Source organism: Capra hircus, chromosome 26 (assembly GCF_001704415.2).
Source record: "Capra hircus breed San Clemente chromosome 26, ASM170441v1, whole genome shotgun sequence".
NCBI lineage: Eukaryota > Metazoa > Chordata > Mammalia > Artiodactyla > Bovidae > Capra > Capra hircus.
Window position 1 is genome coordinate 35,911,221 of NC_030833.1, and position 19,824 is coordinate 35,931,044.

At 41.2% G+C, this 19,824-nt stretch overlaps 1 protein-coding gene across 2 annotated transcripts in view; it reads right to left on the reverse strand.

Moving 5' to 3' along the window:
* Positions 1-19,824, reverse strand: part of PLCE1 (phospholipase C epsilon 1) — a 376,851-nt gene that overhangs the window by 161,418 nt on the left and 195,609 nt on the right. For both annotated transcript variants that reach the window (XM_018041369.1, XM_018041370.1), the window contains one exon: positions 7,664-7,980. In XM_018041369.1, coding sequence (XP_017896858.1) covers positions 7,664-7,980 — 317 coding nt within the window. The remainder of the gene's footprint in view (positions 1-7,663; positions 7,981-19,824) is intronic.

Consider the following 19,824-nt stretch of genomic DNA (forward strand, 5'->3'; position numbering starts at 1 on the left):
CCAAAGAATATTCAAACTACTGCAAACTGCACTCATCTCACATACTAGCAAAGTAATGCTCAAAATACTCCAAATGAGGCTCCAACAGTATATGAAGCAAGAATTCCAGATGTTCAAGCTGGATTAAATGCCAACATCTGTTGGATCATTGAAAAAGCAAGAGAATTCCAGAAAAACATCTACTTCTACTTCATTGGCTACACTAAATCCTTTGACTGTGTGAATCACAACAAACTGTAGAAAATTCTTAGAGACAGGAATAACAGACCACCTTACCTGCCTCCTAAGAAACCTGTATGCAGGTCAAGAAGCAACAATTAGAACCAGACATGGAACAACAGACTGGTTCAAAATTGGGAAAGGAGTACATCAAGGCTGAATATTGTCACCCTGCTTATTTAACTTATATGCAAGTACATCATATGAAATGCTGGGCTGGATGAAGCACAAGCTGGAATCAAGATTGCTGGGAGAAATTTCAATAACCTCAGATATGCAAATAATGCAACCCTTATGGCAGAAAGCAAAGAGCCTCTTTAAGGTGAAACAGGAGAGTGTAAAAGCTGGCTTAAAACTCAACATTCAAAAATGAAGATCATGGCATCTGGTCCCATCACTTCATGGCAAATAGATGGGGAAACAGTGGAAACAGTGACAGACTTTATTTTGGGGGGCTCCAAAATCACTGCAGATGGTGACTGCAGCCATGAAATTAAAAGACACTTGTTCCTTGGAAGAAAAGCTATGACCGACCTAGAGAACATATTAAAAAGCAGACTCATTACTTTCCTGACAAAAGTCCATATAGTCAAAGCTACAGTTTTTCTTGTAGTCATGTATGGATATGAGAGTTGGACCACAAAGAAGGCTGAACATTGAAGAATTAATGCCTTTAAACTGTAGTGTTGGAGAAGACTCTTGAGAGTCCCTTGAACTACAAGGAGATCAAACCAGTTAATCCTAAAGGAAACCAACCCTGACTATTCACTGGAAGGTCTGATGCTGAAGCTGAAACTCCAATCTTTTGGCCACATGATGGAAAAAGCCAAGTCATTGCAAAAGATCCTGATGCTGGGAGAGATTGAAGGCAGGAGGTGAAGGAGATGACAGAGGACAAGATGGATGTATGGCATTACTGACTCACTGGACATGAGTTTGAGCAAACTCCAGGAGATGGTGAGTGACAGGGAAGCATGGCGTGCTGCAGTCCATGGGGTTGCAAAGAGTCAGACATGACAGAGCAACGGAACAGCAAGGAGATTCTGGCTGAAAGAACTCAGGCCTACACAGTCTTTCTCTGGTCAGATGGCTTATTTATTCTTATGATCTTTCATAGAGAGTTAAGCTGCACCTTGGCACTCTTTATAGAGGGGATGCTCTTTACACTGTTGAACTGACATCTGGTGAAACTAGATGGAAGGGACAGGCAGCACCTGAGTGTCACTCTGGGCTGCCTACATTTGTGTGTCTAGAGAAGCAGGTTGATGATGGCTTAGGCTGACCAAACAGGGGATGGTGAGGGAAGGTCACCTAGGGTAAAGAGCCAGGGAGAATCTCTCCTGAGCCTCTTGGGGTCTCAGTTTAACCAAGGGCTCAGTCTTGGGCTCGCCACCTGCCGCCTGCCCTTGGATCAGAGAGGAACTCTGAGAATGGTCTTGCTAAGACCTACTCGAAAAGAAAAACTGCTCTCTTAGGACATGGGATGATGAATTCTGACCCCAAAGGCCATCAGTGGGTGGACAACCAGACAAAAGCAGGCCATACTGAGGAGACATAAGGTTTGAGAACTAGTGACTCATATACCGCTTCCCCAAACCATGTTCCATCACAGCCCTTCGAAAGAAAAGGGCATGAACTCAAAGCAAGTAAGGATGCTCATCCATCTGTATTTGCCTTTCATCTCTTCTTAAAGGCACGTGATAAAGTATGTCATCTCTTTGGGAAAATTATCTACCAAAAAATGCCTCTCTGTCTCCTTCTTGAAGAGATAAACGGCTCTGGAATTAATTCGAAGAGAAACTAAAAACAGTAAGATCAAAAAGAATGAGGACTAGAAGTAGAGGCGGGAGAAAGGAAGAAAGAGTGGAGAAAAGAAAAATATGATTTGAGACTGTCAGAGCAAGGGACATTGAGGGTGGCCAGGAAGTGAGCCTGCTGAGCCTGAGACGAAGGAGAGGGAACACTGGCTTCTCGAGCTTCAGAACAAGAATATGACTCCAGAGAGGCGTCTGGGTCAAAAGGGTTCAGCAAGCCCTGCCTTCCAAACCAAGGGGAGCAGGACTGAGCCCACCCCTAGGACCCCCTGGTGGTTCAGATGATAAAGAATCTGCCTGCAATGCCGGGTTTGATCCCTGGGTCGAGAAGATCCTCTAGAGAAGGAAGTGGCAACCCACTCCAGTATTCTTGCCTAGAAAATCCCATGGACGGAGGAGGCTGGTGGGCTACAGTACATGGGGTCACAAAAAGTTGGACATGACTAAAATTAGAGATACCAAGGGAACATTTCATGCAAAGATGGGCTTGATAAAGGACAGAAATGATACAGACCTAACCGAAGCAGAAGATATTAAGAAGAGGTGGCAAGAATACACGGAAGAACTGCACAAAAAAGATCTTCAAGACCAAGATAATCATGATGGTGTGATCACTCACCTAGAGCCAGACATCCTGGAATGTGAAGTCAAGTGGGCCTTAGAAAGCATCACTACAAACAAAGTTAGTGGAGGTGATGGAATTCCAGTTGAGCTATTTTAAATCCTAAAAGATGATGCTGTGAAAGTGCTGCACTCAATATGCCAGCAAATTTGGAAAACTCAGCAATGGCCACAGGACTGGAAAAGGTCAGTTTTCATTCCAATCCCAAAGAAAGGCAATGCAAAAGAATGCTCAAACTACTACACAATTGCATTCATCTCACACGCTAGTAAAGTAATGCTCAAAATTCTCCAAGCCAGGCTTCAGCAATATGTGAACCGTGAACTTCCAGATGTTCAAGCTGGTTTTAGAAAAGGCAGAGGAACCAGAGATCAAATTGCCAACATCCGCTGGATCATGGAAAAAGCAAGAGAGTTCCAGAAAAACATCTATTTCTGCTTTATTGACTATGCCAAAGCCTTTGACTGTGTGGATCACAATAAACTCAGATATGCAGATGACACCACCCTTATGGCAGAAAGTGAAGAGAAACTAAAAAGCCTCTTGATGAAAGTGAAAGTGGAGAGTGACAAAGTTGGCTTAAAGCTCAACATTCAGAAAACAAAGATCATGGCATCTGGTCCCATAACTTCAAGGGAAATAGATGGGGAAACAGTGGAAATAGTGTCAGACTTTATTTTGGGGGGCTCCAAAATCGCTGCAGATGGTGACTGCAGCCATGAAATTAAAAGACGCTTACTCTTGGGAAGAAAAGTTATGACCAACCTAGATGGCATATTGAAAAGCAGAGACATTACTTTGCCAATAAAGGTCTGTCTAGTCAAGGCTGTGGTTTTTCCAGTGGTCATGTATGGATGTGAGAGTTGGACTGTGAAGAAAGCTAAGCCCGAAGAATTGATGCTTTTGAACTGTGGTGTTGGAGAAGACTCTTGAGAGTCCCTTGGACTGCAAGGAGATCCAACCAGTCCATTCTAAAGAAGTTCAGTCCTGGGTGTTCTTTGGAAGGACTGATGCTGAAGCTGAAACTCCAATACTTTGGCCACCTCATGCGAAGAGTTGACTCATTGGAAAAGACTTTGATGCTGGGAGTCCCCTCCTGCTGGGGACAGGAGGAGAAGGAGATGACAGAGGATGAGATGGCTGGATGGCATCACTGACTCGATGGATGTGAGTCTGAGTGAACTCCGGGAGTTGGTGATGGACAGGGAGGCCTGGCATGCTGCGATTCATGGGGTCGCAAAGAGTCGGACACAACTGAGTGACTGAATTCAACTGAACTGAGGGACTAACACTTCTTACTTTTCACTAGGACCCCCTTGAGTACCATTGGCTTGGGGGCTGGCCTCTTGTGCCTGCTTCTGCTTACTTACAAGGATAAAGAAAAGTCACTGGCAAGTACTAGTTTTGACATCGGCCCGGAGAAGGGGAAATGGGGAGAAATTTTGCTTCCAAGCCACAGTCTAAATTGATTTTAAATGATTTATCTCCTGGCCTTCCTTAATGTAAGCCAAACCCCTTTCAGCTATTTCATGACTGTACTTGGAGTTGCATTTTCACCATATTTTCCTAAGAATTAGTTATGCAACACTGCCTGAAAGGCATCAGGGATAGTCTTCCCTTTCCCCAACATTACAGTTAAGTCCTTATGTAAAGAGTTGTTAGGATTTGGGAAACTTCTAGCTCATGATCACATTCTCCTGACAATTAGGAGCAAGCCGCCTCAGACCATGAGGCTTTCCTGCTCATGACAAGAACTGGTCGTATTGTATTCTTGCCCAGAATGGCCTCCTCCCCTTTCCTGAGATGGTCCCCCTCTATCCCAACCACCCCTCAAGGCGTGGCCGCAAACACCAGCGTGAAGCAGAGTCTGATCGCCCACCTGGATACTTCAGCTCCCACCATCTCTGTCACTCACACTGCACATAATTTCTGCCTTTTTTGGTATAGATTTGTGCCCCTGCCTGACTACAGTCTAAGACTGGTAGCTTCTGGCAGCCACAGACTGTTACTCACTTTCCTTGGTGCTTTTCCACTATGGTCTCCTGCTTCTGAGAAGTGCAGAAAACATGTCAACTGAAAGACTGAATGCGGGAACAGATGCATTTGCCTTTCTCCTAAGTGACTAGCAATGAAGCGAGTATTCTCTCTTGTCTTTGAGATTCTCCCATGTTCAAGAAAAATATATCTTACTTCCATTGAGGAAATTGCACTTATTTTGTATATCCAATTCTGAAAGAACCTAAGCATGGGATAATAATGCTGTAAATTTTCATCATACATTGTTGTTCAGTCGCTAAGTTGTGTCTGACTCTCTGAGATTCCACGGACTGCAGCCCACCAGGCTTCCTTGTCCTTTACTAACTCCTGGAGTTTGCTCAAATTTATGTCCATTGAGTCGGTGATGCTAATTTCTTATTTAAAAGAGATGTTTGACACACCAGTTTAAAAAAGAGAAGGTTACAGGATAGTAGGTGCTCAATAAATAAATCCTGAGTGAGTGAATGAATGAATGAATGGTAATAGGAAATTGGGTAAAAATAGAAATGGTAGGAGAAGTAGAAAAATAGTAGACGCACAAGAAGTTAAAGGAGACCTTGGGCTAATTAAACTCCAAGTCAGAAATGCTTATTTACTACAAACTTCAAGTTGGTAATTCAACAAGAAGAGAAGCAAGGCAATTGGTTGAGGAGAAAACATACTTTAAAGACAGACATCTGGATCCTGACATCACTCAGCCACTGTGTGACCTTGGACAAGTGACCCAACCTCTCTGAGCTTCACTATTTTTTTTTAAAGATTCTTTTAATTTTGAAGTAATTTTAGATTTACAGGAAAGTTACAAAAATACAGAGAGTTCCTGTACATAGTTCACCCAACTTCTTCCAGTGTTAGCATCTTTCATAACCATAGTCCCATTATCACAACAAGGAAGTTAACATTGATACATTCATACAAATTAAACTAGACGCATTATTGGAATTTCACCAGTTTCCCATCAATATCCTTCTTCTAGTCCAGGATGTAATAGGACCCCAAACTACATTTAGTTGAGCACAAAATTTCTGGTCTCCTCTAGTTTTTGACAGTTACCGTTCATGACCCTGACACGTTTAAAGAGTAGAATGTCCTTCAGTTGGGGATTGTCTGATTTTTTTTCTCATGTTTTGGTTCAAAGCCCAGGCTCTGAGACCTGACTCTGTGGGTTTCAATGTCGCTGTTGCTACCTGCCACCTATGTGACCTTTTGAAAAGAATTCCATCTCCTCGTGTCTGTTTCCCCTTTGGTAAAATGGGGTTAATGACAAGAATCTGTCTCCCAAGGTTGGTTGTGAGGAACAAGTAAGTGGCACATGTTAAATAATTAGCATGACAGTGCTAGGTGACTACTAGCAACTCCTGTGAATCACGGATCTCCCTTTGAGGAATGATGCTCAGGGCATCTCTGGAACACAGAACTGTTTGGGCTCAGCCTCTAACACTCTCTTCATCCACTGGGCCTCACTGTCATGATACAACCATCACCAGGGTCATGATTGACAGGCTATGGAGGCTGCAAGGTGAGCTGCTATGGTTGGAAAGTGTTTAAGTAACAAAGGTTGATTGATCCTTTGCCAATCAGAGATATATGAGACCTAGGATATTCTCTTAGCATTTAGGTAGTTTACTAAATGACGAGGAAACTACTGTATTTGTGGAATTCAACCAACCAACAACCACCAAACACACAGACTGAAATTCTGTGTTTTAATATTCAAGACAAGGAAATGAAGTCTAAAAGAAATAAAATATAGAACAGAAAGCTCTGGGTGTGGGGTTAGGCTATGGAGTGAAAGTATTCTTTAAGTCCAAGAGTGCAGCATTCCCTGACCCTAGCACTTCATAGAGACCTGCCTCTCTATCCTGTCATTCATCCTTGGTCCAAGGTCACAGGGTGTCCAGCCATTGGCTCTTTTGCTCCCAGCAAGCTCCTAGACTTCTTATAATACCTCCCTTCTAGGTGTTCCCAGACTCTGGTCACACCTGTCCTCTTTAGAGGTTGCTTCTGGCAAGGTCTTGGAGGCCTTGGAGGGACTTTCTGGGGCTGAGAAATTGATGGTATACAGAGGCCAGGAATGAGGCAATTCACTGTCCTTCAAGACAATGTTCCTCCCAGATCTCCTGACCCAGGTGTATTAGTGTTTAATTTCTGTGGGGAGAGAACTGACAATAGAAGATGGAGTGGGCTAGAAGGACCCCATGGGCAAGGAATCATGTCATCAAACTCCAAATTAAGACATCTAGGCTTACAAGCACCAGGAGGAGATTATTTGAAAATGAGCCCAGGAAGAACATTTTGGCAAAGGCATACAGAAAATGAGGGGTTCTGGTTGTCCAAAGGGTGAAAGCTTGTAGAACATGGTTACACTATGGGATCAATTAGGTTGAAGGATGGAGTGGAGTGAAAGGGAGGATGACAGTGTGTCTATCTCATTACCTGGAAAGAAAACAGTCATCATGGAAGCGTCAAGACAGACAGGTAGATGAGATAGCAGTAACAAACAAACCTAAAAGGAGAAATGCCTAATGGTCACTTACTAGCAGTTAGACAAAGACAAATATCATATGACATTGTTTATGTGTGGAATATAAAAAAATGGTACAAGTGAACTTATTCACAAAACAGAAGTAGTCACAGCTGCAGAAAACAAACTTACGGTTACCAGGCGGAGAGTGGGGGAGGGACAAATTGGGTGATTGGGATGGACATACACACACTACTATATATAAAATAGATAATTAATAAGGACCTATTGCATAGCACAGGGGACTGACTCTACTTAATATTCTGTAATGTCCTATAAGGGAAAAGAATCTAAAAAGACATACGTATGTGAATAGCTTATTCACTTTGCTGTACAGCAAAAACTGATACATTATTATCAATTATATTTCAATTAAAAATGAACTAAAAATGAAAACAATCACTTACTAGTGATTCAATCACAACACATGTGAGAGTGGCTTCTTACCTCATTAAACCTCATCACAAGATCTTCAAGGGCGTTGTGCTCTCCGTTCTGGGAGGTAAGAACGGATGCCGAGATGGATGCTTTGAGGCAGGGCAGGGACCTCTGGCGTTCTGTTGTGCCCAAGCCCCGGGTCAAGAAGAAAAGATAGTCGACTGGCAAGACCCTTCGGTAAATGTTTTGCTCCTGCTCCATCAGGATGCTGGCGACTTCCTCTGGGAACTGGATGAGGGGCTTCAGATCAATCAGTTCCTTGCTGATCCCAGCTGAACTTGAAGGAAGGGCACTGGAATTGGCCATCGAGGTGCCTGGTTGGCGTTCTGAAATAAAGCAACAGAAGCCACGGTTACGCTGTGATTGGTAACCCCTACCACAGACATCTGGGCTTCCCAGGTGGGGAAGAACGCTAAAGAGCCAGGAGATGTAAGAGACTCGGGTTTGATCCCTGTATGGGAAGGTGCGCTGGAGGACGGCATGGCAACCCACTCTAGTATCCTTGCCTGGAGAATCCCATGGACAGAGGAGCCTGGCTGGCAACAGTCCTTAGGGTCGCAGAGAGTCGGACACAACTGAAATGATCTGGCATGCATGCATGCGCAGCCATTCAGAATCTTACAGCCTTCTCCCCAGATGTACATCGACAGATGAAGGGATAAAGAAGTTGTGGTACATATACACAAAGGAATAATACTCACTCATCAAAGGAACAAATTTGAGTCCGTTGAACTGAGGTGGATGAATCTAGAGCTTGTTATACAGAGTGAAGTAGATCAGATAGAGAAAAACAAATAATGTATATTAACACATATATATGAAATCTAGAAAAACGGTACTGATGAATCTATTTGCAGGGCAAAAATAGAGACACAGATGTAGAGAACAGGCTTGTGGACACAGTGGCAGACGGTGAGGAGAGGGTGAGACAAACTGAGAGGGCACTAAAACTTACACATTACCCTATGTAAGACAGATAGCTAGTGGGAAGTTGCTATGTAACACGGAAGCTCAACCCGGTGCTCTGTGACAACCTAGCGGGGTGGGTTGGGGTGGCGGGGGGGAGGGAGGTTCAAGAAGGAAGGGATGTCCGTATACTTATGGCTGATTCACGTCATTGTATGGCAGAAACCAATAGAGCATTGTAAAGCAATTATCTTCTAATTAAAAATAAATTGTAAAAGATCTTATAGGTTTATCAACTCAAGTTTCTGCTTGGTGAATAGTTCTATACTATCTCTCCTGTTACGGAGACCTTCCTGACATCTGTCTTGCCCCCCTCCCACTCTTTGGTTTTCCATTTTCAGAAGCAGAAGTGATCCAGCACACGAATCCCTAACCAGTTCACTGCGACACTCTGCAGAGTATTAGTGAAGGAGAATGTACTATTTGCTTCCTCACCCTCCAGGGCTAACCGCCAGTCTGAAAGGGAATGAGGGTGGGCACAGGCAAAGCAACTGAAATGGAAGAGGAAAGAAGGCTGTAGGGGGAGGAGGCCTTACACACACAGGGATGTGCACCCTGTGTGCGAACACACCAGAGAACTAGGGACCCTCCGCACACCAGATTTCAGAACTTCACGGTCTACCCTGCCAATATCCCACCCTCAAAGTTGCCAGTTCCACTGAGATTTACCTGGGGGTGTGCAGGAACAGAGAGCTTCCCTGATGCCTCAGACAGTAAAGAATCTTCCAGCCATGCAAGAAACCTGGGTTTGATCCCTGGGTTGTAAAGCTTTCCTGGAGAAGGAAAGGGTAACCGACTCTAGCATTCTTGCCTGGAGAATCCCATAGACAGAGGAGCCTAGAGGGTTATAGTCCATAGGGTTGCAAAGAGTCGGATACAACTGAGCAACAAACACTTTACTTTCCTTACAGGGACAGAACCACCTATACAACTAAGGAAGAAATAGGTAATAAGGAGATATATCTAAATAAATAAAATAAATTTTATTCCCTGCTTCACAACTGATAATAAGAAGGTGGTAGCAGGAAGGAAGGTAGCAAGTGCATTAGACAGAAGTCCCAAAGGCATTCATAGACTCAAAATTATTCCCTTAGCACACGTTCACTTTGCCACAGTGGGTATCTCCACCTTCCATCTCTTCCTTTCCACTGACTCTTCTTTGCCTAGAGAGATGTTAGTTACCTTTATCCTTAAACACAAACTAGTAAAATACCCCTTCTCCCTTAAACTCCAACTAGCCTTACTCTGCATTATCTACCTTCTCTAAAAGGTAGTCTACTTTCCCTGATTCCTTCCTCTACAAGTATGGCGACTATATCATCTGATTCAAAAACCAGGCCATGCATGATTCTGCTCAAATTAATAAATCAATAAGGATGTGGATGGAACAGAAAAGTGGAAACCAGGTCTGTCTTAGATGACAGTGTTGACGTGGAATACCAAATTATATCTGGTTCTCTCTAAGCTCATATTTGAAAATAATTCAAATAAGGCAGGTACTCAATCAAGCCTACAAGACCTCATTCTCCAACTTGCTGAATGGTTGAGAAAGTGACCAGATTTCCTCCAAACTGAGCCAGAATATGCCCTGAATGATGATGGAGGCAGATTTCAGTATCTGATGCTGATAATTTATGTACAGTGGAACTAGCCATATATAGTAAATCTTCCCAGAAGTAACCAGGTTTAAGACATTTCAAAGTATAGCATTCTGTGAAGGAAATAAAAGTAATGCCCTAATCTTATGAAATAGCTGCTTATTTAACTTACATGCAGAGTACATCATGTGAAAAAAACTACAAGCTGGAATCAAGATTGCCAGGAGAATATCAATAACCTCAGATATCCAGATGATATGACCCTAAAGGGAGAAAGCAAAGAGGAACTAAGAGCCTCTTGATGAAGGTGAACGAGGAGAGTGAAAAAGCTGGCTTAAAACTCAGTATTCAAAAAATGAAGATCATGGCATCCAGTCCTGTCAACTTCATGGCAAATAGAAGGGGAAAAAGTGGAAACAGCGACAGACTTTATTTTCTTGGGCTCCAAAATCACTGTGGATGGGGACTGCAGCCATGAAATTAAAAGACGCTTGCTCTTCTGAAGGAAAGCTATGACAAATCTAGACAGCATGTTAAAGATCAGAGACATTACTTTGCTGACAAAGGCCCATCTAGTCAAAGCTATGGTTTTTCCAGTAGTCATGTAAGGATGTGAGAGGTGGACCATAAGGAAGGCTGAGCACTGGAGAATAGATGCTTTTGAATTGTGGTGCTGGAGAAGACTCTCTTGAGAGTCCCTTAGACAACAAGGAGATCTAACCAGTCAGTCCTAAGGGAAATCAACCCTGAATATTCACTGGAAAGACTGATGCTGAAGCAGAAGCTCCAATAGTTTGGCCACCTGATGCAAAGAGCTGACCCACTGAAGAAGACCCTCATGCTGGGGAAAACTGAGGGCAAGAGGAGAAGTGACAGAGGATGAGATGGTTGGATTAATTCAGGAGGTAGGTAATATTACTGTGTGATACTCATATAAGGTAACATAAGTGGTCAGCTGGGAAGTTGGGATTGGAATTAGGGTCTTTTTGACCTCAGAGTTCGTGTTCTTCATCACTCAGCATATGATCTTATGTAGCAACAGAATAGCACATTGGCATTATGGATTTTAAATGCATCGCACGTGATTTCTGTTAGTATAAGTCAACTTTCTGTGCTTGCTTACTTGCAGTGGTCTGATGAGATGAGCTCTTCAAACTCCAAAGGTAAGGATTTGACTCTAAAGAGCTGACAGTTCCGTTCTTTGGTCAGCCTGGAACCATCGTGTCAATCACAACATTACAATTACATTAGAATGTAGCAAACAGTAATGAAAAAATGCCCTTTCCTTTCCTTCTTACAAATTCGTATGAAAGTCCCCGTGCTTGAAACCAAAATTTTTGAAAGTGTATTACACTGAATTTATGCAAAACATGGTTCCTTTGTTAATAATTTAGAGACATACTGGGTTAAACAAAGTTAAACAAGCTTTCTTTTTTCTATTTTAACTGCAGGACTTCTCAGAGCCTTTAATCATCCCATTAGGGGAAAAACTATCATAGCACACAGTAGCTATCCTCAATTTTGCTACCTATCTCTATATCATTTACATGGGAAATATAGTTTCCTCAAAACTTTTGTCACCTGGGGGAAATAGGGCCTTGGGTACTTGTGAGGTTAGTGGTTCCAAAGAAGCATGGTCTGCCATATTGCCAAAGACAATATATAAAGGTCTATGTAAAGATCCAAGGGTAAAGGAGAACACTGCTTATTTAGGAAACTGCAAGTCATTGCCCAAGACGGTAGCATATATTAACAGAGATGGAGCATCTGTACAGAAAAGGAAGGAAGCTTTATTTTCTGGAAGGCACTACAGAACAGGTGTGGCTCATGAAGGCACAATGGGGGTGGTAGGAGGATCCAAACATATACGTGAAGAAATGTACACCCTAAACTTTTGGGTCTCTGGGTGGACCTATGCAATCACCTGACCTTGAAGGAGGAGAATCTGGGCCAAGTCTTCCCTTGAGGGATGCTGTGGTGAGAGACATCCACTTAACCCTTGGTTCCTTCCTTCCTATGACCAGAAAGCCCTGATCTGCCGATAAACTTGTACTCCCAGGGACTGTCTACTATTTCATTGAACTTTTTTCTAATGTAATTTTACAGTATTAAAAAGATATATCAAAATGGTATCTGAAAAATTCAGCCAGAGAACAAAATTCTAATCTTCTCATGGGCACAAACTGGTTTGGTATTTGAGCAGTTTTTTCCAAATATTGCAGTATTGTTTTTGAAAAATTAGTTCAAATTGCAATTAGGGAAGAGTGAAGAAAAAACTTTTATTATATCTACTCTATCCATTTTTCTTTGATCTGAATTCATTTTGTAGGCAGTCCTTTATTTTTTTAACTGAAGCCCTGGATTCATCAACCTCACACTTAGTAGTCTTTGAGTGATGTGATTCCAATCATATAAAATAAGACAGGTCCTGAGGAAGGATGTTGATTTCTTTCTTCTATTTAAGATTCAAAGTTGACTTGCAGACACTAAATCTCAGGCAGAGTTGAAAATTATTTTTCAACAGGGAAGTAATAGACTTAGATCGAGACAGCTCAGCTAGTTGGTGATACTTCCTCATTATCTGTTATTGGTTTTTAGAGTAACAATCAATCTTGCAACAACTGTGTCCAGTCCTCAGTACTGCATGATTTCGTGAGTTCACAAATCAACGAAGCATATTATTTCTAAGCCGTACTTTTTTTAAAAGGGGGAAAAAACCAATATGCATAGATTGAGAATTAAACCATAGTCAGATAAAATATAAGTGATGGAAGAGCCTCATTGAAGAAGAAAATATGACAGAATTCCTACTAGTAAAAAATAACTTCTGTGCTCACTCTGACTTCCAAAGAGATATGAGCCCACCATGAAATATAAAAAATTAGAGAAGTATAAAGAAGAAAATTAAAACAATCAATAATCCTATACTCACAGAAAATCTCTGCTAATACTTTTGTTGCAGCATTTCATATTTTTTCTAAAAATGTACAAAGCATTTACAAAATTAGGATTGGAACACATGCTTTTTTTTTTTTTTTGAAGCACACAAACAAACAAAAAACCCAACTTATTCTACAGTGCACATTTCCCCAACTTTGAAACTAGTTTTATAATATTTGACCTTAGTGGCTCTTTAGTAGTCAATGTTATGTTTACCATTTATGTCATTATAAATAACACTGTGATAGAGTTTTTAAATATATCATTATATGTGCTTATTATATTTTCCAATAACATTGAAACAGAGAAAAATTTCCCACCCACACTGGGAAATTTCCAGGGAGCAGTAATTTCTTTTCACAGCACACATTAGTCAAATGTTTTAGCCATATTTCTCATTGATCACCTATTGTTTCTGATTTTTTGGGTAAACAAAATTAATTGAGCCAAAATTCATATGGTAAACTATAATAAGATGCCATGCTTACACAGGAAAGTGGCATTACTGGCTCAAAGTTAACAAGAGGGAAACTCTAGAGTGCCAATGACAATCTAATGCCCTTGTTCCCAGCAGGCCATTCCTGATGGCCAACCCAGTAGATGTGAATATTTCTAGAGCAGAGCCCAAGCAGGTCACCTGAACACCGGAGTCTGATCTGGCTGAGCAACTTAAACCTATACTATTTACCCTTAAGGGATTCTGGCTTCTATTTTATAATGATAATCATCAACAATAATACTAAATAAATTATAATATCATTAAATAATGTATAATAATCACTACTTACAGTATGCTAAGAATTGCTGTAAGTGCCCTAAAGAGATCTCACTCAGTCCTCACAAGCACTTTATGCCATAGCACCATATGCTATTACTTTTTTAAAGCTTATTTCTTAAAATTATTTATTTATTTGGGAGTACCAGCTTTTATCTGAGGCATGTGGGATCTAGTTTCCTGACCAGAGATTAAACCCGGGTCCCCTGCATTGGGAGCACAGAGTCTTAGTCACTAGAAAGCCAGGAAAGTTTTATTATTATTATACTCATTTTATATTATTATATACTCATTTTATTATTATACTCATTTTATTTATACCCTTTCCTATTATTATACTCATTTTAGCATACGGGGACAGAAGTTACAGAACTTATTCAGTATCATCCTGAGATTAGTGATGGAAGCCATGCCACATCAGTCTGACACCCAAGTCCAGGCTCCCCAAATCACCACCCTCTCCGGCTTGAAGGATTTATTCCTCTTAGTGTCTCTAGACAACTGGTTTCCTAGTGGTAGGTAAATGAGGTGGGACTCAGACCAAATGATCGAGCTGGAAGGACTTCATTCAGGGCCAGCTAGGACAAATTTTCCACACCTTACACATCAGGAAACAGTGCCTCTAAGAGACCGAGCTTCTGGTATAAGGTCACGGAGCTGAATATCGGCAAAGTTGGTCTCCGACTCCCAGTCGAGTATTCCCTCTCTACTCCACTGTCTCCCCTACTTAGTTTGTGTAGAATCTCAGGTGTTGTACACTCTTGGGGGGAATCTCCCCCAGAGGAAGAAAACAAGGTAATGGAGAGTATAATCCAGCGGTTACAAGTGGCGTTCTAGCAGTCACACAGGAGTGGGGCTGTAGCCCAGCTCAGGCACTGACTTGCTGACTGACCTTGGGTAAGTTCTCTACAACCATGTCACTATGATGATGGGGAAATTAAAATGAGAAAATGCACGCAAAAACGTTTAGCACATATTCAGCTCTCAGCAGTTAGCTGTTTGTTTTTTTTTATTGTCGTGAATTTATCTTTTGAAAGAGGAAGGAATCTTGGGGCCTTTCATCTTGGAAGTCAGATGGAGAGACTTAGTCATATATCAAACCATTTCAGGGTATGGAAACTTTTGCTTTGTTTTTATAACCTGCAACTTGTACCCTCTGGTATGGCGCCCACCATAATCAAGCATTTTTTAAAAAAAGATCCTCATTTATTCATAGGAAAATATCCATCACATTTTGCCATACATTTTAATAATAGATTCCCCACTTTAAAAAAAGTTATCCCTCCCCCACCCTAAATTTGCTGTTCTTAACTTGGCAGCTGTCCCCTCTATGAACAGTCACATCCCTTCTAGTTCGGCATCATCAGCAAACCTCATTGAAAAGTCAGAATAGTCTCAGAGTTAAATCCTTTTATGCTAAAATACTGCTGAGTTATTTATGTCCAGTCTTTTTTTTTTTTTAAAATGAGATATAATTCACATACCATAAAACTCATTTTTGAAAGTATACAATTCAGCGGTTTTTCAGTATGTTCATGGAGTTGAACTGTTGTCATAGTTACTTTTGGAACATTTTTTATCATTGCTACTTCCTCTAAGGCTCAGCAAGTAAAAAATCCACCTGCAGTGCAGAAGACACAGGAGACGCGGGTTCGATCCCACATCAGGAAGATCCCCTGGAGGAGGAAATTGCAATCCACCCTAGTACTCTCACCTGGACAATCAATCCCATGGACAGAGGATCCTGGCAGGCTATCTAGTCCATGGGGTCACAAAGAGTCAGACACGACTGAGCAATAATATTAGAATATATGCACTCACATTATCAGTCGTTCCCCTTGGCCAACTCTTATCAGCCCCTGACAACCACTACTCTTTCTGTTCTTACGGATCTGTACATTTTCTAAGACTGAATCATACAGTATGTGGCCTTTTGTGTATGGCTTCTTTCAGTTATAATCTTTTCAGGGTAAATCAATGTTATAGCATGGATCGGTACTTCATTTCCTATTTTGGCTAAATAAGATTCCACTTATTATATACCAAATTTTGTCTATCCATTCATCAGGTAATGAACATTTGTGTTGTTTCCACCTTCTGATGATCATGAATAATGCTCTTACGAATATTTGTGTAAAATCTTTTGTGTGAGTAGATACCTAGGAATGGGATTGATGGATCATATTGAAGGAGGAAACAGACAGAACAGGCTCCATCTTGAAAGCAGGACTCCATCTTGGGCTGGACTGTGGACTTTGAGCTATGTGCCCACTATTTATGGAAACGACATACCAACTGGAAAACCAGACCCACCCCACCCCCCACCCCCACCCCCCCGGATGGAAGAGCCCCAGAGCTTGTATCTAGACTCTCCATCACCTAAAAGAATACACTAATTATCTGTGTAACCAAATAGAATCATAAATTCTATTATGCTTATTGGGGTATGACCACAGGCCTATTGATAATTGTCCACTGTTAACTACCTAGGCTTAAGGCATACGAATCACGGGTTTAAGGCATGTGAATCACGGGTTAACTTTGATTTTATCTTTCTTTTCCTTTGTTCAGACTACTTTCAGAGAATTTGGGGAGGTAGGTTTGAACATGTATATGTAGGGTATATGAGGTTTTCACAAAAACTAGTTGGGGTCCTTGGCTAAGAGGAGACTCTGCCTTGGGCCCGCCGGTATAATAAACTGCACTTCACTATCTGCACCATCCTTCTGAGTGAGTTTGTTTCCTGAAACACATGACTGCAACAATATGATGACTCTGTGTTTAGTAGTTATTGAGGAATGCTCACACTGTTTTCCTCAGGGACTGTACCAATGTACATTCCCTCAACAATGCACAGGGCTCCAATTTCTCCACATCCAGGTCAACATTTGTTTTCCTTAAATCTTTTTTTAAATTATAGGCATCCTAGTGAGTGTCAAGTGGTATCTTATGGTTTTGATTTGCATAATCCTAGTCACTAATGATGTTGAGCATGTTTTCATGTGCTTATTGGCCAATTTGTATACTTCTTTTGAGAAATATTGACTTAAGTCCTTTGCCCAACTTTGAATTGGGTTGTTTTGTTGTTGTTGTTGAGTTTTATATATATTCTGGATGTTAATCTCTTATCATATATGTTATTTGCAAATATTCTATCCCATTCTATGTGCTACCTTTTAGCTTTACTGATAGTGTTCTTTGACAAACAATTTTTTTTACAAAATGGAAATATAGTTGATTTACAACATTTTATTAGTTTCAGATGTACAGCAAAGTGATTCAGTTACATATATTTTTTTTCAGATTATCTTCAATAATAAGTTATTATAAGATACTGGATATCACAAAATTTTTAATTTTGATAAAGTCTTATTTTCCATGTTTCTTCTGTTACTGTGATTTTGATGTCATATCCAAAATTCATTGCCATATACAATGTCATGATGCTTCCCCCTATGTTTCATAGCTTTCAGTTCAGTCAGTAGCTCAGTCATGTCTGACTCTTTGGGACCCCATGAATCGCAGCACGCCAGGCCTCCCTGTCCATCACCAACTCCTGGAGTTCACTCAGACTCGCGTCCTTCAAGACAGTGATGCCATCCAGCCATCTTATCTACTCTGTCATTCTCTTTTCCTCTTGCCCCCAATCCCTCCCAGCATCAGAGTCTATTCCAGTGAGTCAATACTTCACATGAGGTGGCCAAAGTACTGGAGTTTCAGCTTCAGCATCATTCCCTCCAAAGAAATCCCAGGACTGATCTCCTTCAGAATGGACTGGTTGGATCTCCTTGCAGTCCAAGGGACTCTCAAGAGTCTTTTCCAACACCACAGTTCAAAAGCATCAATTCTTCGGCGCTCAGCCTTCTTCACAGTCCAACTCTCACATCCATACATGACCACTGGAGAAACCATAGCCTTGACTAGATGGACCTTAGTCGGCAAAGTAATGTCCCTGCTTTTGAATATGCTATCTAGGTTGGTCATAACTTTTCTTCCAAGGAGTAAGGTCTTATATTTAGTTCTTCGATTTGTTTTAGGTTAATTGAACATGGAACAACAGACTGGTTCCAAATAGGAAAAGGAGTACGTCAAGGCTGTATATTGTGACCCTGTTTATTTAACTTCCATGCAGAGTACATCATGAGAAATGCTGGGCTGGAAGAAGCACAAGCTGGAATCAAGATTGCCAGGAGAAATATCTATAACCTCAGATATGCAGATAACACCACCCTTATGGCAGAAGTGAAGAGAAACTAAAAAGCTTCTTGATGAAAGTGAAAGAGGAGAGTGAAAAAGTTGGCTTAAAGCTCAACATTCAGAAAATGAAGATCATGGCATCTGGTCCCATCACTTCATGGGAAATAGATGGGGAAACAGTGGAAACAGTGTCAGACTTTATTTTTCTGGGCTCCAAAATCACTGCAGATGGTGACTGCAGCCATGAAATTAAAAGACGCTTACTCCTTGGAAGGAAAGTTATGACCAACCTAGATAGCATATTGAAAAGCAGAGACATTACTTTGCCCACAAAGGTCCGTCTAGTCAAGGCTATGGTTTTTCCTGTCATCATGTATGGATGTGAGAGTTGGACTGTGAAGAAAGCTGAGCGCCAAAGAATTGATGCTTTTGAACTGTGGTGTTGGAGAAGACTCTTGAGAGTCCCTTGGACTGCAAGGAGATCCAACCAGTCCATTCTAAAGGAAATCAGTCCTGGGTGTTCTTTGGAAGGAATGATGCTAAAGCTGAAACTCCAGTACTTTGGCCACCTCATGAGAAGAGTTGACTCATTGGAAAAGACTCTGATGCTGGGAGGGATTGGGGGCAGGAGGAGAAGGGGACGACAGAGGATGAGATGGCTGGATGGCATCACTGACTCGATGGACGTGAGTTTGAGTGAACTCCGGGAGATGGTGATGGACAGAGAGGCCTGGCGTGCTGCAATTCATGGGGTCGCAAAGAGTTGGACACAACTGAGCGACTGAACTGAACTGAATTTTTGTATATAGTGTAAGGCAAGGGTCCAAATTCATTTTTGTACATGTGTATCCAATTTTCCTAGCATCATTTGTGGAAAACCTTTCCCCACTGAATGATCTTTGTTGAAAATTATTTGATCATACATGCAAGGGTCTACTTCTGGGATCTCTATTCCATACTTTTGGTCTATATGTCTGTCTTTATGCCAGTATGATGATTACTGTAGCTTTGTAGTAAATTTAGAAATTGGACCTGTGAGTCTTCCAACTTTTTCACTTTTAATTTTTATTTTAAAAAGTTAATTTGGCTATTTTGGGACCCTGAAAGTCCATGTGAATTTTAGAATCAGCTTGTTAATTCCCCCAAAACAGCAGGTGGAATTTGGACTGCACTGAATCAGTAGATTACTTTGGGGAGTATGACCAGCTTAACAATATTAGTTTTAAATTCATGACCACAGGAGGTCTTTCCACTTATTGAAGTCTTTTAAAATTCCTTCATAATGCTTTGTAGTTTTGAGTGCACAAGTCTTGGATTTCTTCTGTTAAGTTTATTCCTAAGTATTTTATTATTTTTGATGCTGCTGTAAATGAAACAGTTTTTGTAACTTCACAATCAAATTGTTCATGGCCAGTGTAAGAAATATGACTGAGCTTCTGTCTTGCAAGCCTGCTGGATTCACTTATTAGTTTTAATAGGAGTTTAGTGGATTCCTTAGGATTTTCTATATATGAGATCAGGTTATCTGATAACAGAGACCGTTTTACTTCTTTATTTCCAGTTGGAACACCTTTTGTTTCTTTTTCTTACCTAATTTCCCTAGCAAGACCCTCCAATAAATGCGGAACAGAAGCAGTGAGAAGAGATATCTTTGTCTGCTTCCTGATCTTGGGTGAAAAATTCTCAGTCTTCCA